General features: G+C 48.9%; 9 protein-coding genes across 9 annotated transcripts; 4 read left to right on the top strand and 5 right to left on the bottom strand.

Annotated features, from left to right (window-relative positions):
* Positions 1-18: 18 nt before the first annotated feature.
* Positions 19-2,598, top strand: FOBCDRAFT_271670 (uncharacterized protein; the record flags this gene model as incomplete). The annotated part of the gene is made up of 14 exons (XM_059611462.1): positions 19-339; positions 397-472; positions 550-856; positions 921-1,114; positions 1,183-1,268; positions 1,319-1,369; positions 1,428-1,543; positions 1,600-1,721; positions 1,773-1,864; positions 1,914-1,944; positions 1,998-2,042; positions 2,091-2,255; positions 2,304-2,416; positions 2,479-2,598. The coding sequence occupies 14 exons, from the start codon at positions 19-21 to the stop codon at positions 2,596-2,598; spliced, it is 1,839 nt and encodes a 612-aa protein (XP_059464536.1).
* Positions 2,599-3,048: 450 nt separating this feature from the next.
* Positions 3,049-4,338, top strand: FOBCDRAFT_271669 (uncharacterized protein; the record flags this gene model as incomplete). The annotated part of the gene is made up of 3 exons (XM_054703956.2): positions 3,049-3,929; positions 3,988-4,035; positions 4,083-4,338. The coding sequence occupies 3 exons, from the start codon at positions 3,049-3,051 to the stop codon at positions 4,336-4,338; spliced, it is 1,185 nt and encodes a 394-aa protein (XP_054559931.2).
* Positions 4,339-4,659: 321 nt separating this feature from the next.
* FOBCDRAFT_130529 (uncharacterized protein) lies at positions 4,660-6,320 on the bottom strand (the record flags this gene model as incomplete). Its single annotated transcript, XM_059607870.1, has 4 exons — positions 4,660-4,872; positions 4,948-5,475; positions 5,698-5,759; positions 5,822-6,320. 4 exons carry the CDS (start codon positions 6,318-6,320, stop codon positions 4,660-4,662), a joined length of 1,302 nt encoding a protein of 433 aa, XP_059464535.1.
* Positions 6,321-6,797: 477 nt separating this feature from the next.
* On the top strand, positions 6,798-8,180 carry FOBCDRAFT_129732 (uncharacterized protein; the record flags this gene model as incomplete). Its single annotated transcript, XM_054703955.1, has 5 exons — positions 6,798-7,226; positions 7,273-7,391; positions 7,448-7,477; positions 7,525-8,005; positions 8,052-8,180. 5 exons carry the CDS (start codon positions 6,798-6,800, stop codon positions 8,178-8,180), a joined length of 1,188 nt encoding a protein of 395 aa, XP_054559930.1.
* A 70-nt stretch (positions 8,181-8,250) lies between these two features.
* On the bottom strand, positions 8,251-9,551 carry FOBCDRAFT_219403 (glycosyl hydrolase family 62-domain-containing protein). Its single transcript, XM_031177643.3, has one exon. It carries the CDS (start codon positions 9,428-9,430, stop codon positions 8,450-8,452), a length of 981 nt encoding a protein of 326 aa, XP_031048776.2. The 5' UTR covers positions 9,431-9,551; the 3' UTR covers positions 8,251-8,449.
* Positions 9,552-11,237: 1,686 nt separating this feature from the next.
* Positions 11,238-12,251, bottom strand: FOBCDRAFT_26082 (uncharacterized protein). The gene has a single exon (XM_031177641.3). It carries the CDS (start codon positions 12,188-12,190, stop codon positions 11,249-11,251), a length of 942 nt encoding a protein of 313 aa, XP_031048774.2. The 5' UTR covers positions 12,191-12,251; the 3' UTR covers positions 11,238-11,248.
* A 1,003-nt stretch (positions 12,252-13,254) lies between these two features.
* FOBCDRAFT_26073 (uncharacterized protein) lies at positions 13,255-16,592 on the bottom strand. Its single transcript, XM_031177638.3, has 2 exons — positions 15,985-16,592; positions 13,255-15,937 (listed from the first exon to the last, which is right to left on the bottom strand). Exons 1-2 carry the CDS (start codon positions 16,477-16,479, stop codon positions 13,460-13,462), a joined length of 2,973 nt encoding a protein of 990 aa, XP_031048771.2. The 5' UTR covers positions 16,480-16,592; the 3' UTR covers positions 13,255-13,459.
* Positions 16,593-17,083: 491 nt separating this feature from the next.
* FOBCDRAFT_290884 (Cupredoxin) lies at positions 17,084-19,229 on the bottom strand (the record flags this gene model as incomplete). Its single annotated transcript, XM_059611775.1, has 7 exons — positions 17,084-17,194; positions 17,243-18,241; positions 18,291-18,430; positions 18,539-18,576; positions 18,652-18,773; positions 18,832-18,949; positions 18,999-19,229. The coding sequence occupies 7 exons, from the start codon at positions 19,227-19,229 to the stop codon at positions 17,118-17,120; spliced, it is 1,725 nt and encodes a 574-aa protein (XP_059464534.1). The 3' UTR covers positions 17,084-17,117.
* A 1,049-nt stretch (positions 19,230-20,278) lies between these two features.
* On the top strand, positions 20,279-27,223 carry FOBCDRAFT_249135 (glycosyl hydrolases family 31-domain-containing protein; the record flags this gene model as incomplete). The annotated part of the gene is made up of 19 exons (XM_059610868.1): positions 20,279-20,544; positions 20,623-20,746; positions 20,793-20,873; positions 20,919-21,174; positions 21,204-21,282; positions 21,331-21,528; positions 21,581-21,644; positions 21,840-22,036; positions 22,076-22,313; positions 22,365-22,464; positions 22,518-22,563; positions 22,610-22,963; positions 23,024-23,078; positions 23,124-23,312; positions 23,362-23,695; positions 23,743-23,837; positions 23,887-24,018; positions 24,071-24,382; positions 24,928-27,223. The coding sequence occupies 19 exons, from the start codon at positions 20,279-20,281 to the stop codon at positions 27,154-27,156; spliced, it is 5,349 nt and encodes a 1,782-aa protein (XP_059466996.1). The 3' UTR covers positions 27,157-27,223.
* Between the last annotated feature and the right edge of the window lie 12 nt (positions 27,224-27,235).

The raw sequence follows: 27,235 nt of genomic DNA, 5'->3' as shown, positions 1-27,235 counted from the left end.
ATTTCCATCTCGTTCACTATGAGCAGCACCAAAGAACCCAAGGGCGAAGCCAACTCACCCTTCTTGATTCCAGGACTCAAGTTCTTCACGGACCCCGAGTCGAACAATCGTCCTGGAAACTTGTTTTCGGAGAAACTTCACTCTGACTACCATAACAATCCAGAGACTGGATATCACATTCCTTTCGCGCCTATTGGGGACCCTGGAAACAGGAGACTCAAAGTCATCACAATCGGGGCCGGTCTGGCTGGTGTTATGCTAGCTTACAACATCGAGAAGAATTGCCCTAATGTGGAACATGTTATATACGAGAAGAACCCAACAGTCGGTGGAACTTGGGTACGGCTTTTTTTTCTCTTGTTGAATTCACTGATCAGCTGACAAGAAGTTTCGTAGTACCAAAACCGATATCCCAATGCCGCGTGCGACTCCCCTACCTGTACATATCAGTTCAACTTTGCAGTCGACCCTGGTAAGATATCCCCGTATCTTGATGGATGATTCAATAAGCAAGTCATCAGAGACTGGGGGACACTAACACTTCCACAGAGTGGGAGAAGTATCAGTCAGGATCTGACTACCTACGCGATTATGTGGCTAAAGTTGTCAAGAAGCTCGACCTTGAGAAATACATGACTTTCAACTCGAGAGTGATTGAAGCCCGTTTCGACGATAACAAAGGCACATGGGATGTCAAGATTGAGCAGACGGCGGGCGACGGAAGCAAGAAGACCTTCACCGACGACTGCGACCTCCTCCTAGGCGCAGTGGGTATCCTGGATCGCTGGGAGCACCCAAAGATCCCTGGCCTCGAGTCGTTCAAGGGCCGAGTGATTCACTCGGCCGATAGGACAAAGTAAGACCCCCAATCCTTCCGTTCTTCAGGAAAATGTCTTACTAAGACTTCGATTACTTCACAGGTGGGAAGAGTACACCAAAGATATGTGGGCAAATGATGAAATCGCTGTTATCGGGTCAGGAGCAAGCGCGTACCAGGTTGTACCGGGCATGCAGCCTCACGCCAAGAAAGTACACAGCTTTCTCCGCACACCGGCGTGGTTTTTTGCCCCGTCCACTGCTTTTGGTGGAGACCCTAGACCACAGGATTATACATGTCAGTACCATATGATATCAAACCCCATTGCTGGACTTACGAAGCTGACCGTTGGCTTTTGGAGCCAGATACCGAAGAGGAGAAGGCCCTCTTCAGAAAGGACCATGGCGCTATGCTCAAGCACGCAAAGGCCAACGAGAGTGTTTTGATGATGGTCTGTTCTCTTATGCCTTGAGCTTGCGAATATCGACTGATACAGTGCAGATGCAGCATATGATGGTGAAGCACGACCCTGCGTATTATCAGGCCCGAAAGGTACGTCACAGTTCGTGATCTACTAAAGCCATCATCTGATCATGTTTTCCCATTTAAGCATTTGACGGAGCGAACTCGTGAGTGGATCAAAGATGACGAGCTGTTTGAGAAGATCATTCCTCCTTGGAGTCCAGGCTGCCGCCGAATCACTCCTGGCGACCCATTCATGGTAGCGTGAGTACACCCCATTAACAACATACTGTGAAATACATCTTATAGAAATTCCCTAGTATCCAAGAGCCCAATGTTGATGTTCATTTCACGGGCATCTCACGAGTTGACGAAAATGGAGTCTTTGGTGACGATGGCACCTACACCGCGTGCAACACCATCGTATGTGCGACTGGTTTTGGTACGTGACGATTTCTAATCGGCGGTATGGTCTCTAAGTCTTTAAAAACAGATGTGTCTTACCGACCTCCTTTCCCCTTGATCGGGTTGGACAACTACGACCTTCGCAAAGAGTGGCATACTGTCCCAGCGGGCTATATGGGTGTAGGTGTTCTGGAGATCCAATCTGGAGACGGTTAGCTGACTATCTTAGCTGATGGCGCCCAAAATACCTAATTACATGAGTAAGCCTACGGTGGAAACTAAGACCAAGTGCTGTTTCTAACCCGCGCGCCAGTGTATCTCGGTCCGAACTGCCCAGTAGAGAATGGAAGCATTACCGGTTTGTAGAATTACCCTCGCTAGACGACATGCACTCACACCGTCACAGGTCTCTTGGAAGCAATCGTCAGCTACACCGTCAAGGTAATCAAGAAGATGCAGCGAGACAACATTAAGTATTTTGTCCCTCGCCAGGACGTTACCGATGAGTTCAACGACCACGCTCAATCCTGGTTCAAAGGCACCGTATGGGAGGAGAACTGCAACGCCTGGTGTAGGTTACACAGTACGCACAAGGCAATAGAGGCTGACCCATGAGTAGATAAGAACAGAAAAACGGGACGCGTAGATGCTATTTGGCCAGGAAGTGCTCTCCACTTCCGAGACGCTATCGAAGATCCTCGCTGGGAGGACATGGAGATCAAGTATCATTCGGTAATAACTTGGACCCGGTACAATTTCTTGATGGCCCTTACTAATTTCTGCTGTTTTATAAGCGGAATCGATTCCAGTATCTTGGATATGGGTTCGCCCCGGTCGACCTGAGCACTTCTCCTGATGCGGATCGAAGCCCATACCTCAAGCTGGAGAATCTCGATCCTCGTTTCTATGAATAGGTATCAAGCGGAGGTTGAAAACCTTGGATGAGAGGCCATGGGGCCTGTAAACGGCGTAGTTCTCTATAGTTGAGGTAGCCAAATTGAAGTCATTATAAGACAGTGATAAAATAGTACCAAGGATATATGAACGTGTAACCAGCTTCGTGAGCGCTGGTCAACTGATATCAATTGCTATACCAGTGCATAGCATTTAAGCCCAACGTCCGCGTCTTCGTGTATACTAACCGAAGATGAGTACAGTATGCCGGAAGTTCCGCGATCAACACATTTAACCTAGGTACAATGTGGGGGGAGGTTTCGGCACTAACCAATATGACTAGCCCCCTCCCTCCCCAGATTTCCCCATTCTTCCCCGTACGCCGACTCTCCTCTTTTTCACTCCCATCGATCAGGTCGCAAGATCTTAATCTTTCATTTTAAACAAACCACCGTCTCCTTACAAACACGATGACAAACAGAACCTTGATAAATGACCGCAAGTCCAGAAAGCGAGAGCTGGATCGTAAATCGCAGCGATTAGCTCGTCAGCGAACAAGAAGTCGTATGGCACATCTCGAAACATTGGTGGCCAATTTTCAAGAGTCAGACTCGGATGTTCGCTTCTCCTCTCTGAATGAACGACTCTCCGAGTTAACCAGTGAGCGAGATAGACTCAGGGGGCTTTTGGAGTCTCTTAACTTTACCATCCGCAGTCACCTTGACGAGACCCCTGCAACAAGGCCCGTTCCATCCTCTGCGGTCTGCAAAGATGGTTCAGCACAGCCTCAGCAGAGGGGGCCAGAAATTCCAGACTCTCGAGGAGCAGAGCTTTTTCCATTAAATTCTTCTGGGATTGAGAATGTCGACAGTGCTGCATCAATGAACAGTAACGATGGGGCTCAGGCCTGGCATGACCCAGAGTCCCTGGAGCTAGATCCTTTTCTGTTTCAGCTACCTCCTCTGTCCCAGGACTTCCTCAACACCACTCTTCCACAGACTGCACTACCAGGATGTGAATGTATGCTCGGGGCATCGTACGACACCGGCACGACGCTCAGCATCTGGCGCCAACTCAATGATCTCTACCAGCCATTGGCCCATATAGACCTCGCAGCGGAGGACCGGGAGAGCGAAGATTCCATTATTCGCGCCGTGCTATACGGGTGGAATAGTGTTGGTGCAGCGGGACGAGCGCTAACCACCTGCCGTATGCTTCGCAGCGTAGACGAGCTCCCCTGGGTGAAGTCCAACCCCACCGACCGACTGGCTATCCTGAGCTTGATGCGCCTCATGCTGGTAAGCCAGAACAGCACAAGAAAAGCCGAGCTACCACGTTGGCTCCAAGCCAGGTAAGTGCCCTACCCCCCCGTCTGTGAGTTTCACGTCGAACACTAACTTTGCCCCAAGGCCATCTCAGAACCTTCCCCATGCAATCGCCATCGACTTTGTCTTCTGGTGAGAGACCACTGCCTTGTTTTCTCTATAGCTAATAGAAAACGCAGGCCTGGTGTACGAGAGCGGTTGGTCTTCTCGGAGCATGAATACTGCAGAGACTCTTTTTGGCGCAGTGCATTTTCGAGTACGAGGCTCATGTGGCCGCTTGGACTGTCTGATGCCTATGTCCAGAACTCGATGACTGGTAATTTGCACTTTTCGCCTTACTTTCGCACGTTTATACGGGATCTGGGGAACTGGACTGTCTCACCTGAGTTTTTACAACAATATCCAGAGCTACACAATGATATTAAAGGATATTGAGCCAGTGAGGAAAGATATAAGGATATTAAGTAGAATATGGAGTAAGCTTCAGCTCTTCGTTAAAGCAAAGCTGAAAGTCATCTATAAAGACCATGAATGTACCTAGTGAATAGAACCTGACAGAGATCCAGGTATGACTTTAGCTACTGTTTGGGGAAGAATGTCCAGTTAGGCCACTTAGTACTATTGAATATAAATAAGCGAAAGCTCGGTATTGTCGATCTAAGTTGATGTACCATCTAGACCAACGCTACGACGGGAGAATATTACGTTCAGCCCATCCGCTATCCGCTTCCTCATGAGTGTGATTTCTTTGGCTGGTCAGAAGCTCTGCGGTTGATTGAACAGGTCAAAGTCGGTGTATCGACCTTCCTGCAATAACTCATTCGTCCTCGTTACGAAATCTTCTGACTCAATATCCAGTGTTTGCGGTATGATGGGCAATGTCCTCTTCAGCAGCCCAAGAGAATGTTCCTGCAAGAACCTTACCATCCATCCATCCAACTTGTGACTTTCCGTTGACAACAGGCATGTCTTCTGGAAAGTCATCAATCTGTTTATCTAGCACATGTCAGCGGTATATATGGAACGGCAGAACTTGGGTCTCACCATTGCTTCTGTTGCTGGCCAGTACTGTCGAAGTTCAATCAACGCTTCGAAATTCGTGTTTAATTCTTGTCGCGCTTTTGGGATATCCTCCGGCTCGCCTAACAAAAGCGTGTGTAGAAGAACAGCAGACGCTACGGTAGTCATGTGTCCAACAGTCGGATAGTTCTGCTGACATCCACTCATCTGTCGGGAGATGTGTAATAAACTGCTGAAAGACGAAGCGTGGGATTTACACAGTGCTACATGATCTTCTTGTCCCATGTATGATGGCTCTTTGGTCTCGAGAGAGTTGAAGTATACCAGTGCGGAGAGGTGGTGGAATACCAGATGAAGAGCGATGAAATGTCCTCCTAGATCGCTCTGCTGGTGGCAGTAAATATTTTGTATTGTCATCTGCATATTCTCTGGCAGGTCGGTCCTCCATGATTCGAGCTTCTGGCCGATGAGTTTGATGGCATTACATTTGACCTTCGGTACCATGTCTCCCTTGGCCATAGCACGGTTCACGCCTTGAATATGACCAAAGTGCTGGATTAAGGTCACCATATGGGCAAAGACACCAGGAGTTCGACTGGAATTTTGGTTTGAGGATGAAGGTCGGAGGCATTTGAAGGACGTTTCGTCGATAGGCAGAGGAGATGAATCAGGGCAGTGAGGGTTATCCAAATGTCGGGGTATGCCAAGACCAGAAGAGCACCAACGATCGAGTATGTAAAGAGACCACCAAGTTCTAAGAGCTGTCTCACTCACGATACTTGGGTCATCCGCCGAAAAGTTAAGCTGAAGAACCTCAGCCATACCAATTGCAATTCCTGTAACGCATTAGCAAGGCTCACCGCTTATACATCTATGTTCACAACGCAAATGAACTTACGAAGGAACAGTGTCTCTGAAGAAGTATGGCAGTTCCCAGCACTAAGAAGTGACAAAAGAATACATGTCTGCACATTTTCAATGCACACATTCTCAAGATCTGCTTGCACCAGCCTCTTTGCCTCCTTCGTCAACGGATCCTCCAAGGCGCGGTGCTCAGACTTTGAGGAGAACTTTGAGCCAAGAGCACATATAGAATAGAGCAAGGCATCTCCAATTTCTTTGTCACGAACTTGTCTTCGAAGTGTTTCTTGGTGAAAGATACTATGGGGCAGGCCGTCAAGATGCGTCAGATAAGACTCCACAAACTCGATAGCCAACTCAGCGGTCAACTCTGGGAGTGATTCGTGGGTTTCTTTGGAGGCAGATGTAGAATGTGAGCTGATGTGCGAGGAGCAGGCTAGATTCTTGCGCTGACAGGTGTTGCATGGCGAATCGATGGTCCGCTTTACACACCGCCTCTTGGCCTCTCTACATTGAAGACAAGACGTTGCTTTCATCGCTGAATGGGATTAATAATGTCTCTTCGTGGGATCAAATGGCTGAGACTGGTTGTTGAGCGGATGATGGCGATTGTTAATAAAGAACCAATCGCCGCTTTGGTTGCCCGAAAGTCGCCGAGCAGGCTGCGGCCCCACTTGCGGAGTGCTGAAGCTGTGATTTGTCAGGGCATATGGGACTCGGAGACGCTTGAAGCTGGGATTCTGAGCGCTGCTAGGGTTGAAGTATATCTTTTGGTCAAGATTGAGAGTGTAGGTACTTGTCATCCAACGTGAGCGACAAGAGTTCATATCGCTGCATGTATGTTTGCAAGACCACTGCGTTGGCAAAAATGAGGCCAGATTAGATATGATCTCAAATATTTAAAGTCTCTCTCTTCTCTCATGAAACTCATACCACACTCTATTCAAAGCCAGTCACTTCAATCGCCTCGATTAATCATTGCTCAAATACCATACCACCGTATCCTCTTCGTCATGTCAAACCTCCTCGAACCAATCACCATAGGCGGCAAGCTCCCTCTGAGAAACCGTATCGTCATGGGTTCAATGACTCGCAACCGCTGCATCGATGATAACAAACCCGGCCCAGCCCAAATCAAGCACTACGCTGATAGAGCCAAGTACGGCACTGGTCTCATCGTCACTGAAGGCACTTTCGTCGATTGGACTGGCTGCGACTGGAAACACGCTCCATTCATGGTCACCCAAGACCACGCTGATGCTTGGCAAAAAGTTACTGATGCAGTACATGAAGCTGGCGGGAAGATCTTCTTTCAGGCCTGGCATGCTGGGAGGTGTCAGCATGATCAGTTGCCGATTATGAAAGAGAAAGGTGCCAAGGTTCTGGCTCCTTCAGCTATTAGTGCTGAAGCTGGAAAATATCGAGATTTGCCTGGGATGCCTGTGAGTTTGTTCTGAGTATGATGAATGAATGCTAATCAAGAGATAGGGGCATACGGACAATATCGAGGCCATTACAGATGTTCAGTCTGTTATTGGGACTTACAGACGAAGCTGCGAGCTAGCTAAATCAGCTGGCTTTGATGGAGTTGAGCTCCTTGCTCAAGGGTAACATATGACATATCCATTGGCACCTCTAGGGCAATTGCTAACTTACATCGCAGCGGCTATCTAGCTCAACAGTTTCTCAGCAGGTCAGTCATGACAATTACTTCATATCTCCTGAGTGCTAATTTTGTAGCCGTGCGAATCACCGTACCGACGAGTATGGTGGTTCAGTCGAGAACAGATGCCGCTTCACCCTCGAACTCGTCGATGCAATCGCCGCCGTCTTCAACGGACCCGAGTATATCTGTGTCAAAATCAACCCTACAGACCATCTCAACGATTCTATCGTTGACTTTGGTGAGATGAAAGAGACCTATACGTATCTCATCACCGAGCTTGTCAAACGAAAGGTTGGTATCATCAACCTTGGCCGTCGTGGTGCCGAAACGTCCCCCGGTTCAGGGGAATTCTTTGGACCTCTCCCTCGGCCTGAAGGCTATCCTCTCCCTCGTGGCTATGACCCTGTTCTTGACTTTGGGAAGCTCGTCAAGTTTCCTGGTAGTCCGACTTTGCTAATGGCCAATCATGATTATACTGTTGAAGCGGCTGATGCACTTGTTGGAGCGGGCAAACTCGACATGATTACGTTTGCGAGAGCTTTCATCCACAATCCGGTGAGTAGTCCAACATTGACATCTTCTATTCTGACTGGTTGAAAAGGATTTTGTTCCCCGTATCATTCACGGAGTACCTCTCGCCAACAATGATAGAGGCGCCTGGGTTTATTATGGGCCGGGTAAGACACCAGATGAGGGTTACAATGATTGGCCAGTAGCCTCTACCACATAAATGTCACTAGAGCAGGCAATAGATAGTCCTTAGACGTTTTTCACGTGAATATCAGATGGGAACAGATTGATGAGCAATATGTGCATTGTTCCATTCAAATGAATGTGACTTGATAATATACGAGCAGATAACTATGTACAGATGAATGAGTGTCATGGATGAATCACCATGATAATCCCATTTGCAACGCAAAACTGGGCGTCCAGCATCCACGTCCGTGCAAACCCCCGAAGAAAGAAAAGCAGTGCTAGCACTTCTTCTGAATCCGCTTACTTCTTGAGGGTGAGCAGACCAGGGCGGTAAGGAAGAGTGTTGTAGTCGCCACCAACGTTGGGGTTGCGGCCCTGGTAGAGGAGCTGGAGGTTGCAAGGGTCGACGGGGAAGGTCTGGTCAGCGCTGGTTCGGATGAGCTCTCCGTGGCTGATGTCATTGGTCCAGGTGGCACCACTGTTAGCCTTGCCGGCGAAGGGGTTCTGCTCTGTGGCAGCGTTGGCGGTCCACTGGCCATCGAGGCTGTTGGCAGTGAAGGAGCGGAAGTATCGTCCGTTGCTACCCATAGCCTCGACGATCATGAGGTACTTGTTCAGCCCCTTGAGGGAGTAGACCTGCACGGCCTCGAAGAGGTTCGCCTTGGTGTCCTGCATGACGATCTGCGAGGCGGAGCCGAAGCTACCGGGGAAGTTGCCAATGGGCATGCTGGCGCGGTAGATGCGGCCGTTGTCACCGGCGAAGAACAGGTACATGTTCTTGCTGTCGCCAATGACGGTCTGGTCGATGGGACCAGTGTCTGAGTTGGCGATGGTGCCGGTGAAGAGAGGCTGAGCAGCAGACCAGCCGTTGGCATTGGCAGGGTTGCTGGAGGTTCTGTACGAGAACTTGGTGGGACCCCACTGGTGAGCCAGGATCCAGATGTTCTTGGGCTGGAAGTAGAACAGAGTAGGGGCTACCGCGGCAGAGCTCATACCGGTCTGTGTGGCAGAGCCGAGCTGGTTGATGTTGGAGACGACGCTGAAAGCCATGGATCCATAAGAGGTGCCATAATTAGTGGCGTAGACAAGCTGGCCGCCATTGTAGGGGGCGACAGTGAAGTCCTTGAGGGAGACCCAGGGGGACTTGGGCTGGGCGAGAGCACCGCTTGAGGTCCATCTGTAGGTGGTGGGGAGCGCGCACTGGGCTGAGACATCGCCAACGGAGGCGAGGAGGAGCAGGCCTGTGGAGACCAGGCTGAGATCGTTGCTGAAGAACTTCATGGTGATGGCTGGAAGAGTCGAGGTGATGAGGTGAGGTTGGGATGATACAAAAAAAGACTGATCGACGAGGAAGAAGTCAGTATATTATATATGAATTAGTAGATGGACTATGCATGGCGAGATGGCCCTTAATTTGTATAGGGATCATTCGTTGCTGGGGAATAATCGAGCTGGCATTGGAGGAGAAAATATCGTGTATCCACAGGAATACAACGATACAACACAGTCTTGTTCTAGATCATCCAAACAATGACCCAAACAAGGATCGATCGAGGGGTGCTGAACGAGTGTAAACGAGCATGTTCCTTTTGGAACCACGGAGACGGATCCGAGTGTTTCTTCTTTTGGGTTAGCCCGATCGAGCCAGGTACACTTGGCTTACGCTAATTTAACCAGAAGAGAAAAGTAGCCTTGCCTGTTACAGATTGCTGTGGTGCGAGTCAGCTTGAACGTGCGTTTGCCTGAAGCTGAAGCAGTGACGAATACACATGTTTCTGCGTTTGCCGTTTCAAGAGTATAAACTTTCTTGTTTGCGTCCTGCATTGCGTGTAGGAAACGTGACGAAGCGGTAGACACGGCATGTTTCTCGGCTTCATCTAAACAGAATCGATTTGCCAAGCTGAATCATAGTGGGTTTCATCTTGGCAGGCCTGGTTTCAGCCTCCACTTTGTCATCTCATTGGGCCTTCCCGCGGGATACGAGAAATCCAGAGACAGGCCTGACCACCACATGATGTCCTTTCCCAATTGGACTGATGCAGGCATTACTATGAATAGTCTAGTTTACAATGCCATGTGGCCAGCAAACGTGTATGCACCCCAGGAACCCAGCTGCGCAGGAAAAAAATACAGCGGGATATTGGCGCACCTATAGAATTGCACCGTTCACCGTCTTTGATGTTAAAGCCCGTCGGTAAATCTAGTCAACACCCCAGATTCGTCCCTGAAAAACAACCCCGGCACGGCAAAGGGCCTCATTAGGCTAAAGGCATCGGGGTCAACGATTGTCATATATTACTAGCGTGCCAGTAGAATTAACTACTGATATGTTGTTTCACACGCAGTCGGTTATTCCGCCTATCAGACTCAACTTGGTATTTAACAGTAAATTGCATTTTAGCCAGATTTGGTGTAAGCGGGCGAATTAAACTATGCGAGTCGCAGAGGAAATAGGGAATAGCAACTACAGAATGCGGGGGATGAATGCGGAGTGCATACAGCCGTGTAAGTCAAAGATATCATGAACTTGTAAGTGTTGATGAGGATGGGAATTTTGGCGGTGAGGGTGAGGGGGATTGAGCAAGATGACTTCAGATAAGGCTGAATGTTTTCCCACGGAACTCGGCTTCTTTCATGTCTGAAGTTAAATGTCAAGGCGAGAACAAAGTGGGTTTGTCATAGCGTAATGGACGTCCCCTTGAAACGCCAAGTAATATCCGTTTCCTGGAAGAGATAAGATAGGACGACCAAAAGGGGGAATGGAAGCGAGATGGAGTGCCACATACTGATAAGATAAGAGGAATGAAGTCATTGAAGCTCACCCTATACTCTAAGAATATTTTGAATAGAGAATAATTAACACACCACAATAGCTTGACCTTGATGTTGATAGAGAGTAAAAACAAAGTTTTAAACAGTTCTATAAACCTTGTATTTCTAGCAAAGACTTAATTTCTAAAGTTCTTCTCTAATAATCCGAGCCAAAGTGGTGACCATAGTTACTTCAACTAAGCCACTACGCAACGTCGACTAAACAGTATAGCATAAAAAAAGTATATTTCTAGGACAGATATCTAGTACACATCTATTCTAAGCAATCTATGCATTCGGCATATGATCCTTCATCCAATTCTCCTTTTCTATCCGTAATGATCTCTGCCCCCATTTAATAGTCATCCACGCCCCAATCGCTCCCCAAACCGACGGAACTGCCCATCCCAGCGTATATCCAACCTCAACAGGCAACACCCAAGCCAACACGATCAAAACAATGCTCACAACCGACCCGGTAATCGCCCAGGCCCAGAGCATCTCAACAAGCATCCTTCTAAACCTCGGCGACGCGTTATATCGCGCCATAGCAGCTTCTCTATACTCCTTCCCGCCACCCCCATCACAAGCTGTGATATCCTCCATGATCGTGAATGTGAGGGGAGGATATTTGTCGCCGATGACGTGGGAGCTCAAGCGGTGCCAGCGAAGTCTCCAGCCGAAATGATACGCTATCCCGGTCCAGATCATGTATGTGGTTACCATTAGTATACCGACCGGCATGATGATACTCAAACCCCTCATCATCGGCGGATCAGGTATGCTGAACCCAATCATAAGAGCCGTCATGACAAAGTACGGTGGGCCGAGAACAAGATGCACCGTATCAAAACTCCATCGTCCTGCACCGTTAAGAGGACGATAAGTATCACGCTTCAACGCAAGCCGTAAACCGCGAAGACCATATTCTCCACCTGATATAAACCCAAACATTGCCGTGATGATGGCAAACATAGCGCCCGGACGTAAATCGGTCAGGTTTGAGATTGTGAAGTAAAAGATAATCGGGATGAGTGTGCATTCTGTCAAGATGAGAAACCAAAACAGGAAGATCATGAGCTTGTGCTCGTGGAGGTTATACGGTAGTGGTGGAGGACCGCGGGCGATAGTATCGGGCTGTTCGTTTTTGCTCGGCATAGACGGTGTGCTCGGAGCAGAAGAGAGCGTTATATTTTCTGTAGTTGACACATTATTCGATGTCGTCGCCATTGTGAGAAGAACTGACGTGCATAAGCTTAAAAATAAGCTTATTTTACAAAAACACTACAGAGGAGACAAAAAGCACCATTAAATCACTCAGGGGCATTCAGTCTGTTTTATTAGACAGTTCTAGCGGTTATGGCGTACGTCAGTGGCAAAAGATTAGTGACAGACAAGTGCGTCAGAACGGTCTTGGTATTTGAAGAGTTGGGGGCGGATGGAGCGGGTGATGATGCTATTTTTGCTTGGCGTGAGCGCTGAGGATGCAATGCCAAGGGATTGGAAAACAAGATTGGCTCTCTGGAGAGGCTTGGTTAGAGGAGAGTGTTGGTGATAGGAGATTTAAATCCGGGGATGTAACGTCGAATGCGAGAGAATTGGATCGATGATGACTGCTTTTGGTCTTCGGCTTCGCTTTTACTGACTGGAGTGTTTCGTACTCGCTCTTTGAGATGGTTTTAATAGGTTTGCCATTGTGGGATGATGGTCGACTTCAACACTGTCAGCCCAACACGCAAGATATTGCAGCAATGCAACCACAGAACCAGAACAGAGTTCAAGTTTACTCCAGTGGATTGCACGAAAGAATGAGAAGAGATGATACTGATAATTCATCATTGGCATACGTAACTACCGGCGTTGATCTACAATAGCATCAGCGTCTTATTACCGACCCGGACGTCCGTACGGACAAGGGTGATGATCAGACCATCCCTCCGCATCTTCCGGGCCGCTTCGTCAACCGCAGACACACCAATGCCGAATAAAACCAGACTGCTTCAAGCGACTTTGGTAGTGGACCTAAACAAACTCTACCTACGTCTGAACTGACCAGCAAGCTTCAAATCTCGTGCTATGCTCGTACCAGAAGACGAGGCATAACACCGAGGACACCAATACTCCGTAGAGATCGGATAAAACATACAAAAACACCGCCCGAACGCGAGATCGGTAAGGCCGAAAGTTTATTCTTTCGCGAGCTTCGCGAGCTCGAATGCGATGCTATAGGTGGGGGAACAACCGCGCGGCCTTTTTACACCGACATGTCTTGAGTAATGTCAATGCACAGAGTTCTTCAAGCTGTCTTCGGAATGAATTATCCATCGAGTAAGGACATGGTTAACAATGTGCTCTGATCGCGACACGGAAAGATAACCTTGCGGCAACGTTAACACTCCACGTAGACAATGGACATCTTCGAACCGAAACAAAACATGGGTATTCGTGTGCTGTTCTAACCTAACCCCCCCCTTCAGAAGTCCAGTCCCTCCTCCTCTTCTAGCTCGTCACCAGATCCGGAAAATACCTCTTAAGACTACTATCCAGCATCCGTATCCCCACCGGCTTAACGAGATAATTATCCGCACCCGCCTTACTCGCCGCCTCCCTATCCATCTGGCTATCCTGCCCCGTGACGATGAACAACACCGATTTGCTCGTCTTCTCCAGCGCTCTGATCTGCCGCGTAGCGCTAATACCATCGCAGACCGGCATCTGGAGATCCATGAGGATGAGGTCGATCGGTGAGGAGGTCTGCTGCTTCTTAAAGAGCTCTACTGCCTGGTGCCCGTCTATGGCGCTTAGGTAGGGAAGGCCGCGCTTTTTGCAGTACATTTCTAGGATGCGCAGGTTCACTGCGTTGTCGTCCACGATGAGGGTCATGGGTTTTGAGGTGGTGGGTGGGATGAGGGGGCGGATGGGGAGGTCGATTGTAGCTGCTTCGATTTGGGATACGGCTTTTGCGACGGATTCGTTTAGAAGTGCTTCGGTTGTTCGTAGAGCGACTGAAGAGCTGGTGACGGAATCGTAGCCTTCGTCTGAAGTTGACTTTTGATCGCTCTCGGTTGTTGGGTCGGGGGGTGTCAGGAGGGATTTCGGATCTTCGATGGGCGCGGGAGATGGTTGTGAGGATGTTCTTGTCGACTTACGTAGTCGTGCGAGTAGGTCATCTGCTTTCTGGAGTGCAGAGTCCAGCGTATATGATGAGAATGGCGCATTGACGAAGACGATATCGGTACATGATTCGGGAACGTCTGAGTCATCCGAGTCGGGGACTAAACAAATAGCGACTTGCCCCTTCGGTAGTCTAGAGTGATATTTCTCTCGCTCGGTCGAATCGCGTATGTAGTCAATGATATTGAGGCAGTCTTGCGAGTCGTTCGATAAGGCAAATCCATTTCGGGACAGGTATTTCGCTAGGTTCGAGGATAGCTGCACGTCGGGGGGATCGGACGGCAGATGTTGGTAGCTCAACGGCAAGTGCTTGAGTTGCAAGGTTGTTATTTCGGTGGGAGGTGAACCCGAGGGACGAACGTCGCGGAACGTCGCGCGGAAGTGAGAACCGCGATTAACCTCTGACGACACCAATTCGATCGAACCGTGAAGCAGTGCAGAAAACTTGGTCGCGAGGGTCAAGCCAAGTCCAGCGCCGGTTGAGTGCTCGCCAACTTTCTCGTATAGATCAAAGATGCGACCTTGATCTTTAGGAGGAATGCCGCAGCCAGTATCCTCAACATCCACCACGAGCGTCTTTGTGTCTTGTGTATAGGATTGTGTGACGGTGACTACTCCTTTAGTCGTGTTCTGTACAGCGTTTACGATGAGGGGAAGGATACTGTCTCGGAAGAGGTTGATGTCGATTCGAAGGCCTTCGGAGTCTGGTGTGAGGTTGTGATGGAAGAAGACGGGGGCTCGTGTACGCGTGTTCCTAAAGGTGAACTCGGCCAATGCCTTGACGAGCGCCGTCTCCAGAGACTTGATGCCATGCGTAGCGTATTGTCGTTCGGCCGCAGCGATATCAGCCCAGCGGTTGAGAGTAATCATACTGTTGACAGTCGACATGAGCTCTCTGCCCGCAGTAGATATTGTATCGAGGTAGATGGACGACTTCCCCAGCTCAGCAAGCGGCTTCATTATCGCCTCCACGCCAGGCCGCAACGTCGAACTTCCAGGTACTGTCAATGCCTTTAGATCTTCCGTCAATAGTTCTGCGGCGCCGAGGATACCGTGAATCGGGGTTCGGAGCTGGTGCGATACGCCGCGAAGGAACTTCTCTTTCGCTCGCATGACTTCTGTAAGGAGACGTTTCTGCCATCGCTGGGTGAGCATGGTAGCGCAGGTGTGCACAAACCAAGAATCGACATCGTCAAATATTCTTCGGAAATCCTTTGTCGCAACGACGAGGACTGAGGGGCCAAGTTTCGTTTCGCATTGTGCTGAGATGAAGCGTACTACTCGATCTTTAGGTGGCTCGTCGAAATTGGAGTTCGCGATAAAGTCCTCGATGTATTCGTCATCCTCCCACAATCCATGCTTCAAATCTGATGTCGTCGCGGGGTACGGGACCGTCGATTGGTCGGTGCCCGTAGACTGCAAACTTATTGACTCGTCGGGGAAGGCTTGTCGAAGGATCCTCCGGATAGGTTCTTGGATATCGTCGCCGTCGGGCTCTTGTTGAACGGCTGCGATAAGCTCAACAAATCGGTGACGTTCTCGTTGGCGTCGTGCTCGCGCACATTGTATTATATCGTGAACGATCCAGTCGGCTAATCGAGCTAGTGCAAGCTGTTGTGTCTTGGATAACGGATCTCGACCCGTCGCTGACGCTACGCACAGCGAACCGAGTCCGACACATTCACCCGACTCGTGTTGCATTCGGAGCGGGACACCAGCATATGCGACGAGTCCACCGTGTTCAACGTATGGCGACTCGCGAAACCTCCAGTCCTGGAGCATGTTTGGCAAGAGGAAGACATTCTATCGAGGCTTAGCGAAGGGCGTCAGAGAGGTAGCGGTGACTATACTCCAGGTGGTTGAGTCACGGTATGTGCGCAGAGGGTTTCACCACGGGGAAGAATAGCGAGTTGAAGGCCTACCGTGGCCAGACGAATGTAAACATTGACATCCAGCACACCAACAACAGCATACTCCCAGCCCGACGACTCTTGAGCAAGACACGCCTTCTCCTGCAGTCCCGCAAGGAGTTCAGGCTCGTTGTCTAAATCCCTCGCATAATACCATAGCATAGACAGCCTCAGCCTTTCATTCTTTGCCAAACGCGACCGCACATATTTCGAAGACGACGCACAATGCGCTTCCGGCGGTATCGACGACGGACCGAACGGATCTGGCTTCGGAGGGTAGAAGGACGAATCGACGTCGGAAGTCCACGGCTCTAGCGGGGCCTTAAAGTTGTTGGCATCGAAAATGGGGCCGATCGCCTTTGGACGGGGAGGGAGAGAGTGTTTATCGATTGTTGAGGAGAGGAGCGCGGCATCTGCTTTGGGGAAGAAATGCATTTAGTGATGATTATCTAGGAACTGAATTAAATTGAATTTGACGAGGCATGGGTGTGGGAACTGTTAGGGAAGGGATCGTCGAAAATTAAATTGTTAGAGGAATTGAATTCAAACTGAATTGAATTTGATGGAGATGGAGAAGAGAGGGAGGGGCTCGTGACCCAAACTTAACGCGGGAATGACAGACATTTTTAGGGGCTGACAAAGATGTCGTCATAATTGTTCATGCCGAGACAAGCGCTATTTAGACCGTTTTTATTTCTTCAATTCCTCGGATTAGAGGACCCTTTCTTTTTCTTTTTGGGTAGAGTTTATGCACTTCATTCAGCTAAAAACCCCTGCTCAAAATGATACCCCGAAACCTGCGGTCATTCTTCAAAAGTCATGGGTCGTTTTTGCTAGCCTCTGAGCCCCAGACATGCTGATCTGCCGCTACACTACCTAGATACCAGAGTCATCCTGAGTCGCGTTGTTGTGCTTGTTAAACATTGTATAATACGCAGCCCAGTTTGCACACGTCTCGGAGTACGTAGGTAAGATCCCCGAATTTTTAAACATAGGTCCAATAACTTCAGGGGACTCAACGAACTGAAGCGCCAGACCACCCGATGCGTGGAAGGCGATCTGAGAGCGGAGCATTAATTCCGAGGATCGAGATTGGGGAGTGCGGCGAAACTTACATGACAGTGCATTAGCCAAACACCAGGGTTGTTGACTAGAAAATGTTAGTCCCGTATACCACTAAAATAAAGGGATTACTTACTTTGGAAGGCGATAATAATGTATCCATCGACTGGTAGGAGTACAACATCCCGACGCGGAGGATTGTCCAGCTGAAGAGTAAAGTTTTTCGGATTGAACTCTTCAGTTCCAGAATCGAGAAGAACAAAGTCATGTCCGTGCACATGAATAGGATGCGCGACAGGTGCTTGCGTCTTATAAACCTTGCGATGCCCCTTTGTCGTAGAATTGTGAATCGACTCTGTAAACTTGCCCTCGATAAGAAAAGCAACCCACGTTCCATTCTTGTAGTCGAGAGTCACAGGTTCATATCCAACAGGAAACTGAGGGTTATCCCATCCTTTTTCAGAAGCAATCTTGACGAGACTTAGGCTCGGTTCTGCCCAGTCAAGATAGAAAGACGAATTGGCGAGGACCCATTTGTGCATCATGGAGTCCTTCTTGAATTCGTTGGGATACCCGACGAGATGCACTTTGAATGAGTTTTTGATGTAGTCCTCATTGTGCTGTGTGATGTTACGCTTCACAATGGGTTTGAGTTTCTCACTGGGCTCGTCTTGGCACCCGTAGCAGATGTTATCCTGTCTGGGGGGAGGTGTCCAAGGGATAGACTTTGAAGTAGCGTCGTAGCGGATGATGCCAAGATTGGACCTCGCGCCGCCGTTCTGACAATCGCGAGCGTGCATCCAGAAGTTCACGTTTCTGCTATTATGCCCCTTCACAGCTGTTGCATTGACAATAATGTCGTAGCGCTGGCCAATGGCGATGTTGATCATGTCTGTTTCGTAGGGCTCAATGGGAACAAAGTCAGTGGCCACGACCCAGAATTTATGGCTGTCAATCCAAAAGGTTGTGTGCGTTGAAGCAGCGGTGTTGACGAGGCTCATTTTGTAAGTCTTGTTTTGCTCGAAGTGGAATGATGTGAGTTTGGAGTCACCCTTGCAGTTCTTGTCTAGAGAGGGACAGCAATAGTATCTTCCGTTGCCATTCATAAGCATGCTGTCAGGAGCTGGAGGGCGGCCTTTTGGCTGTTAGTACTAATGAGATTCTCGTGGAAGAGGGAGCAGTACCTAGGTATTCGAGTTGGACTTGGGAGAAGGTAGTTTTGTGAAAGTTATCAGTGATGAGAACTGGTCCAAGATCAACATCGTAGTTCATGCTAGTCGGCCCATTGATCTTGAGAGCGCCTGCTAGCCCATCGGCATCTAACCTAGCGTTAGTAGGAAATGGTGATAGAAGAGCTTAGATACTAACACTGTAGACTGAAGTGGCCTAAGATTGTTAGATATTGTCAACGATTTGAGGAGATATGACTCACTGTGATACCACGATGTTCCATATTGTGTAGCTCTCCAACTGTAAGTGAAGTTTTCACCCGGCTACACCTGTCAGCACTCTGGAGGTTAGTGTTAGAAGGCGTTCAAGGCTTACTGGGATCGGGCATTCTGTCACGCCTGATACGCCGTCCATCCAGTTGGTATTTAGTTGGCGGATACCATGCCAGTGGATCGAAGTGCCGTTGAAGTTGGTCAATTTATTCACGACAGTGATTTCTTGCAAACGGTCAGACCAGATATGGACGCAAAGAGGTAGCAAAGCAACATGACCTACCAAAAGTATCTCCCCAGTTCCCCTCGAGAGTCGGTCCAGGATACGTTCCATTGAACAGCATCCGATCAACCCAGTATCCATCAGGTGCGATCCTTTCATTAGTAACCCACAAAAGAAACTGCATCCCTTCAGTATCGGCCTCAAAGCGCAACAGATGAATGACTTACCTTGCGAACTTTGCCCTCTGGAATGATTTCCTCATAATCGGTATAGATGTCAAAGTCAGTTGACCAGCACTTCCTATTTGTAGGTGAGTTGCAGGCTCCATCAATAGACTTTGCATCGAAAGCATCGACAAGGGAAAGATCTTGAACCGGGGAGTATGTATGAGAGAACTTGGTTTGGTCTGTGAACCGGTGGATGAAGAGAAACTCTGTGAGTCTCTTCCAGAAACCCATATTGGAAGGCTTGAAGGGTAACCGGTTGTAAATGGGGAGAGGAGGGTAGGAATGGCACCTGGAAAGAAATGGAGGGCTACGCGGACCCTGATGGAGAAGAGATGTTGATATAAACGCCCAACACAGTATCTTCTCACAATAACCCATGCTACCCAAACATTTTATGATAAGCAGTACTGCAGCGGCTGAGAAACCATGAACTAAAATGTAAAAACCCGCATGGTGGCGCCAGAGATTACGAACGAAGTCATCGTCAACACCGCCATATCAGCGCCAACTCATTCGTCAATACCACCCCCAACGTCGTCATATTTGCGTCGGTCTAGGCGTGAGCTTTCTACCGGCATATGTGTAGTATCCAAATTGAGGAATCTGAGCAGCGCTGAAATGCAGGATTTCAATAATGCGATGCAGAGGGTAAGCCATATATGCAGCTGAGAGCGGGGAAACACCAAAATACGGCGTGCGTGGTGTTGATGGATGATAAGATGATATGGCGTTATCTTGATGATAAGATTATACCTCAGCTTATGGTTTTAAAGACATGGTCTAATTTAGTCGAGTATTGGATTAGGCATGTCTCAGTTTCCCACACTACGAGTTTGCATCAATAGTCTTTGAATTATTGACCCAAAGCGGATGTGACGCTACCCAAATGGTTTTGGCACGAACTGCTGGCGGACGAGCTGATTGGACGAGCAAGTATCCTCGCTGGGCGTCGTGCAGTTTTGAGGGATAATTTATTGAAAGGTTAGGTAGGTTAGATGCGACTTCGTGTAGAGGGTGACGGGTTGTGCAGATTGCTGACCGGTCTTGGCCGGGAGGATGCAGGTAAGCTGCGTGGCTGGATGAGGTTGTATCGGTGGGCTAAGATGCTAGACGGCGTGGATTTGGAGTATGACAATGGTTTGTTCTCGTTTGATTAGGTCTGTTCACTCATTATGAGCTTGAATTTGCCGACATTGTGTTCCGGAGAAGGAAACTGAGGTATTAAAGGCCCAATCCCTCATAGTATCTTTTGATCAATAGCACCACCAACTATCGCCATCATGGCTACTCCCACGGACCCCCTCAACTTCATCCCCGCAGACGTATTCTTCCCCACCGTTCCCAATTTCACTAAACCCTCGGAGATTCTTACCGTTGAATCATCTGCTTCAACATCCCCCAGCGATCCTCTTCGCTATGCTGCACACATCACTCTAAAGGGTGAGCCCAACACTCACTGTCTAGTCCAGTTCGCATCGCCGCAGATCTGGAGAGTCAGATATAATCCAAAGTACACTGCTGTTTCGGATTATGATGATTTCAACTCGTGAGTTCCCTTTGTGAGCTTTTGAATGTTTGGTGCTGACGAGAGCAGGCGTACTATCGTTAGAGATACTTTCTCTAGTTTGGTAGATGATCTTCAGCAGGAGTACAGGGACTCTGAGGCTTGGAACTCACATCCTGCTCAGGAGGGATGGTTTTGGAAGACCTCTTTTGAGCAGAAGGCCCCAGACCATTGGGTTCTCACTGTTAGTCACCCGGAACCCCATCATACTATCATCTAACATCCTCTAGACAGTTGAGTACGAGACCAAAGAGTCCACTGGTGTCCCAAACACAGCTCTCCACTTCTTCGCCTCTCCATTCCGCATCGTCGTAAGTATCCTTCAAACACTCACATCTCCAATCTCACATCATTAGGCGACAAGGAAGCTCAAGGCTCTCGACGCGGACCCGGCGTTCTTGAAGACCGTTGGTATCGACACTGTGTCTGAGTACGAGCAGATTATCTGGCAGACAACCGACCAGACATTCTCTTATCAAGGTAATCCAAGCATCGGTGCTGTGAACAATGTCGTTTTCAACATCAAGAAGCCTGGGTCAGCGGCATATCTTGGTTTTGGAGAACAGGGTGGACGGACTGTTATAAAGAAGCCCACTTATCTCAACTTCTTCTGTAAGTATAATGTCACGATACAATGGAAGTTGCTGACGAGTTAGGCTATGATAACTTTAACTACTCGAAAGTCTATGGTCTTGGAGCTCTGGATACTCGAGAGCCACTGTGAGTATTGCTCAAAATATGTTAGTCACCGTCTAACCGAGCAAACAGTTACCACTCTACACCTTTCTTTCTGGAGATGAACGGCACTCCCGATCGAAAGAATGTTACTGGCGTTATGGTGGATAACTACTCACAAGTTGCGATCGATCTTGGCAAGAATGATTCGCATACCATCAGTGTTGCCACGCGCTTCAATACCTTTGATGCGTGGATTCTTACAGCTGATGATGTACCAAGGATGATTTGGTGAGTATGTAGTCCATTTGAGGAGAATCGCTTACTCACTGTCACTAGGCAGTATACCTCCATCGTCGGACGACCTAAGCTCAAGCCCCGATTCATTCTGGGTCATCATCAAGCATGTGAGTTCTACGACATTCCCTACGCCTACATTCATGACTGACATATCAAGGCTATGGCTACTCGAATGAAGGAACTGTTAACAACGTCGTACAACGGTACAGAGACTCCGACATCCCATTAGATGGGATGCATCTCGATGTCGACTTCCAGGCAAGTCCACTCTCGAAACAGCTGAGCTTGACTGACCACAACAGGATAAATACCGTACTTTCACCAACAGCAACAAGAATTTCCCCAACGTAGGATCGTTCCTGAACGGTCTGAAGGCCAAGGGAGTGAAGAGCTGCACCAACATCACTCCCATTCTCACTATCCGACCCTCGGATGAAGGTCCCTACAAAGCACTGGACAGCTTCTGGGATGTGAACGACAAGAAGAACCCAGAGACCAAGTAAGTCGCGGCGGCTTCTCAGCCGACATTGGCTAACAGGTATAGTCTTCTGGTCGCTGATAAGCGATACCTCGACGGTCTGCCCAACAACCAACCTCTTTGCTGGCGCTACGACGGCGGTCTTCAGAACCTGGACCCTAACAACGTCAACCAGCGTGAGAGATTTGCAGACTATATCGGTGCTCTTGACTATAGGGACGACTATAATTTCTCTGAAAACTATAACAGTGGTTATCCATTTCACGGTGGTGTTAGTTATGGCACTAATCTCGGAACTGTAAGTCTCTTCGTTGTGAATGATGCAATGCATCTTATTTAACATGTACAGCCCGGATTCTATCCTGATCTGAACAGAAAGGCTGCGAGGAAGAAGTGGGGAGAGCAGTATCAGTATCTCTTTGACAACGGTCTCGAATTCGTCTGGCAAGGTATGCAAGCATCAGCTGTCAGGTCTATTGACTCATAATGACACTCTCAATAGACATGACAACTCCCGCCGCCGCGAAATGTTACGGCGATTCCCTCGGGTACTTTCCCCCTCCCTCCTTCACCTAACCTTTCTAACAATACCAGTTTCCCCTCCCGCCTCCTCATGACAGACGACAGCTACACCAACACCCCCAAGACCAAAACCGCCATCGAGCTCTGGAGTCTCTACTCCTACAATCTCCACAAAGCAACGTACCACGGCCTCAACAATCTCAAAGGCCGCGAGAACAAACGCAACTTCATCATCGGCCGCGGTAGCCAGACCGGCATGCATCGCTACGCTGGACTCTGGACCGGCGATAATGGTAGTTCTTGGGACTTTTTCAGAATCTCCGTTGCGCAGGTGCTTGCGTTGGGGTATAGTGGTTTGAGTATCGCTGGTGTAGATATGGGTGGTTTCACTGCTGATCCAGCTAATACATTGCCGAATCCGAGATGGTGTGATCCGGAGTTGTTGATTAGGTGGTATTCGGGGGCGTTTTTGCTGCCGTGGTATAGGAATCATTATTTGCAGCATCCTGAGGCTAGTTCAGGGGGTTGTAAAGCTTTCCAGGTAAGTACGGTCTGCAATATCTGGGCGAGATACTGATAAGAATAGGAACCCTGGGCTTACGGTGATATTCTGAACAACTTCCCCGGTCCTCTTCCACCCGACCAAGCTGCTTTGTATCGCTCCGTTGTACCTGTTTGCCGGTATTACGTACAGCTTCGATATTCCCTCCTCCAAGTCCTGTACGACTACATGTTTGCCAACCTGATCAACGGTCTACCAGTCGCACGTGCAATGGCAAGTCCCGCATCTCCCCAAGACATGACTCCGTTACTAACCCACCAAGCTCGTCACCGATCCCTTTGACACAAGCCTCTTCAATTCCAACCAAGGATTTATCGACAACCAGTACCTTCTCGGCCATAACATCCTGGTCTGTCCTCAGGTTGAGCAAAAGGCAGGACGTCGCGACGTGTATCTTCCAAACTCTGATAATTGGTATCCCTCCAACCTTCGTGTTAACAACCAAGGATTTGGACCAGATCCGATTCTCAAACATGCTGCTGTGTTGCAGAAACCAGCTCCTGGTGGGAAGATTGTGGACTATGATTGTCATATTCCTGATGCTGTTGCGGATCCAGAGCAGGTCGCTTATGTCACTCCTGTGTATATCCGAGGAGGTGAGTAGAGACTTCTGGTGACATGGATAAAGCTGACAGTTGTGAAGGTGCTATCATTCCTCAGCTTGATGTTCGTCAGTGGGTCAAGGAGGGCGATCTGAACTCGCCGACCATTCATGTATACCCAGGTGGCAAGACTACTGTAAGCACTACTCCAACGCTCAAACACCTTACGCTAAGTGTTCTTGTAGTCATACTCGATGTATCTCGACGATGGTGTCAGTCGCGACAGTGCACCCATCGATTTGCCCCAGCACAAGTACAAAGACGCAGCTCAATACACCAAAGCAAAGGGTTTCTACCGCGAAGTCAAGTTTACTCAGGTACAAACACTCCTAGCCCTATCACTGCTGTCACAAACTAACAGAGCTCCAGGAAAACACCAAGACAAACCGTAAAATCACCATTCGGCACCAGTGGGACGGCTACGACGCCAAAGCAACAATCGGCGACACCTACAACTTTGCCATCTGGACCGTTCAAGCCACTGCACCGCCCGAGTCACAAATTAGTGTCGACTTTGAGGATGAGAACGGGATGACTGTTATCGACTCTGGACTGACGTCGACTTATATCGTAGGTCGTGGTGTTTTGACGGTTAGCGTACCGGTGCATCTTGTGCCGTCGCTCAAGACACCTCAGAACTATACGCAGGGCTCTTTTGCAGATCGTTACCTGGCTATTAATGTCAGTGGGCTGCCTTGAGAATGGCATGGGGTATTGGATGGGGACACTCTCTTTGCGTCGTTTATTGGGGTTGAAGTCATTCATGAAACATTGGCCAGATTAAAATACCATTCATTACTTGCATCGTATCATTGACACGTGGAGATTTGGGCAGCCAGTGTTAGCGCTAAAGTCGCGCTAGGTACCTTGTTGGCTTCAAGAGTATCTCGATTCGAACCACGTACTTATGATGGGGTTATACTATTCTAACACATGATCACGGTTCCTCATTAGATTTATGATCATATTGTTCAAATATGATGACAAAATGTTCAATTCTCTGGCCATCCTAGGCTGCTGGACAGCGCCTTTGGGCCGTTTCTCTTCAACGCCCGCTCATAACCGTCTGTGTCACATTGGGCTGCGAACAGTAACATCCGGTGCTACAATGATGAGATGTTCCTTCATGTCAATTAATTCACAGTCTTCAGTGTGTTTTCCTGTTGAATTGGCCCATGCACCAGACGAACAGCACTCAAAATAGACATCGTGCCACGAATCGTTAGTGGAGCAGCAAACACCTTGTCCATGTCTGCATCGTGTCTTTGCTGCACCTGCATAATCTACGACATGCATACCCGCAACATCCTCCTCAATCAAGTGTCTTGCAGGAACACGGATCGCCAGTACATCCGCCAAGGATCAGGGCATCATATCATCAACACCACGAAAGGCGGTCATTGACTCACGCCATCGCCGATACGTACTACGTTGGCAATCCACTTGGGCATCAATTATACCACTTAATCCAAGGATACAAAACTCTGACTCATGACAACAAGTTCAAATTTCTACCTGCCAGCAAATCTAGCATCGTGTACCATCCCCAATATGCATGCCACATCATCGCGATTCCACCAGTGGGGCTTCACCGCCAAAACCCATTAATCGGTATGGATACCTATTTCAAGCCCTACAATTCTCCTCAATTCTCCCCTCAAACTGCCCATCACTTTTCTCCAAATATTCCCTGTCTCATCAAATGTCCCGCCAGAAGAATGCGTCTCATACACACCAAAACCTTCCAGCTAGAGGAATTCTACGGCCAGCCTCCCGAATATGCCATTTTATCACACACATGGGGTCCCGACGAGGCCACGTACCAAGACTGGCAGGGCAACCTCGAGCTGATGAAGCTCAAGAAAGGTCATCAGAAGATTCGTCGCGTCTGCGAGCAGGCGAGAAAGGATGGCCTCATGTATCTCTGGTGCGACACCAACTGTATCGACAAGAGCAGCAGTTCAGAGGTCTCTGAGGCGTTGAATGCCATGTTCTCTTGGTACAAGAATGCATCGGTTTGTTATGTGTATCTGAGTGATGTGGCGCCCATTGATACGGGCGCTTTTGATCCGATGGTGCAGTTTAGACAGTCGAGGTGGTTTACGAGAGGTTGGACACTGCCTGAGCTGTTGGCTCCTACGTCGGTGGTTTTCTTTGCGAATGATTGGACGACTATTGGAACGAGAAAGACGCTTGCCAACACGATTTCGTTCGTCACCAAGATCGATCAGCAATATCTCGACTGCACCTTTTACAAAGCTAGTATCGGCGAGCGCATGTCTTGGCTATCCAAACGAGAGACTGAAAGGGTTGAGGATATCGCATACTGCATGCTGGGTATCTTCGATATCAACATGCAAATCATTTACGGCGAAGGAATGCGGGCGTTCATTCGACTACAGGAAGAGATCATTCGTGTTTCTAACGACCAAACACTCTTCTGCTGGGCCTGGGACGAGCGATACGTTCCCCACGACTGGGCCAGCATTCTCTCCCCATCACCAAAAACCTTCGTCGACTCCAGCATCTATACTGAATGGCCTGTCCATGAAGCAAAGACATACACTATGACGAATGCCGGTTTGTCAATCAGGCTGCCTATTATGAACACCATCACCGAATCAGTCGAGCAATGGCTTGTTCTCCTCAACGCCAGACGAGACTCAGAGAACCAACAAGTCGCACTGCTTCTGAACCGCCTACCAGGAAAGGACCGCTGCACTCGCAACCGAACACCACCCTGTCCAGTACCAGTCCTCACAGGATCTACAAAACTCCGAGAAGAAAACATGTTCATCGCCGGAAGTCGAGAGCGCGCCTCTTACCAACCCGACTTCCACGGCTACGGCAGCTACGAAGTCCTCGTCACTCTTGATAGCGGCGCCATTCCCTACGACAGTATAACATCATGCCCCCGCCTCGAATCCGGAACTATCAGCCTCCAATCATGGGACCAAGCAGGCCACTACGGCCGCGTTCTCGCCATCCAAGGCATGCAAAGCATAAAAAAGAACGAAAAGCGCGCATCCGTCTTCATCGCCACCCTCGTCTTCGGCATAGAAGTCATCGGCTCCAAGATCGAATGGTTCTGCAAAATCCGGGGCATACAAGAATCGTCCTCCGCCTTCAGCAACAGCACCCTCGAAGAAGCAGTGTACGAAGAGGAGCAGGATATTCGGTCTCAACTTGCGAGGACAGGGCACTGGCGGGCTATCTTTGATCAAGAGAAGGATACGACCTCTGATACTGTGAGAAAACATGAGATTGATCTGTTGACGTCGGTGTCGTTGAGCTCGGGGGTGAGGATATCGGCGTCGTCGATGATGGCGGTTGCACATTTGCAGTTGGCGCATATTGTTAAGCCAGCAGAGGTTGCGCCGTGGGATGATGGGCATAAGTTTAGGACTGCGGATGGAGCAAAGGATTTGTCGAGATGGTTGAGTGCTTTGGAATAAGAAGGAAATGAAAGAAATGGTTTACGTACATGATTTAATGAAAATGATAGATACACATACACTAGAATACCTTTTGCAT

The sequence above is a fragment of the Fusarium oxysporum genome, chromosome III (assembly GCF_013085055.1).
Source record: "Fusarium oxysporum Fo47 chromosome III, complete sequence".
Taxonomy (NCBI): domain Eukaryota; kingdom Fungi; phylum Ascomycota; class Sordariomycetes; order Hypocreales; family Nectriaceae; genus Fusarium; species Fusarium oxysporum.
The sequence above is the reverse complement of the archived record's forward strand: the minus strand, read 5'-3'. Positions and strand labels throughout refer to the sequence as shown.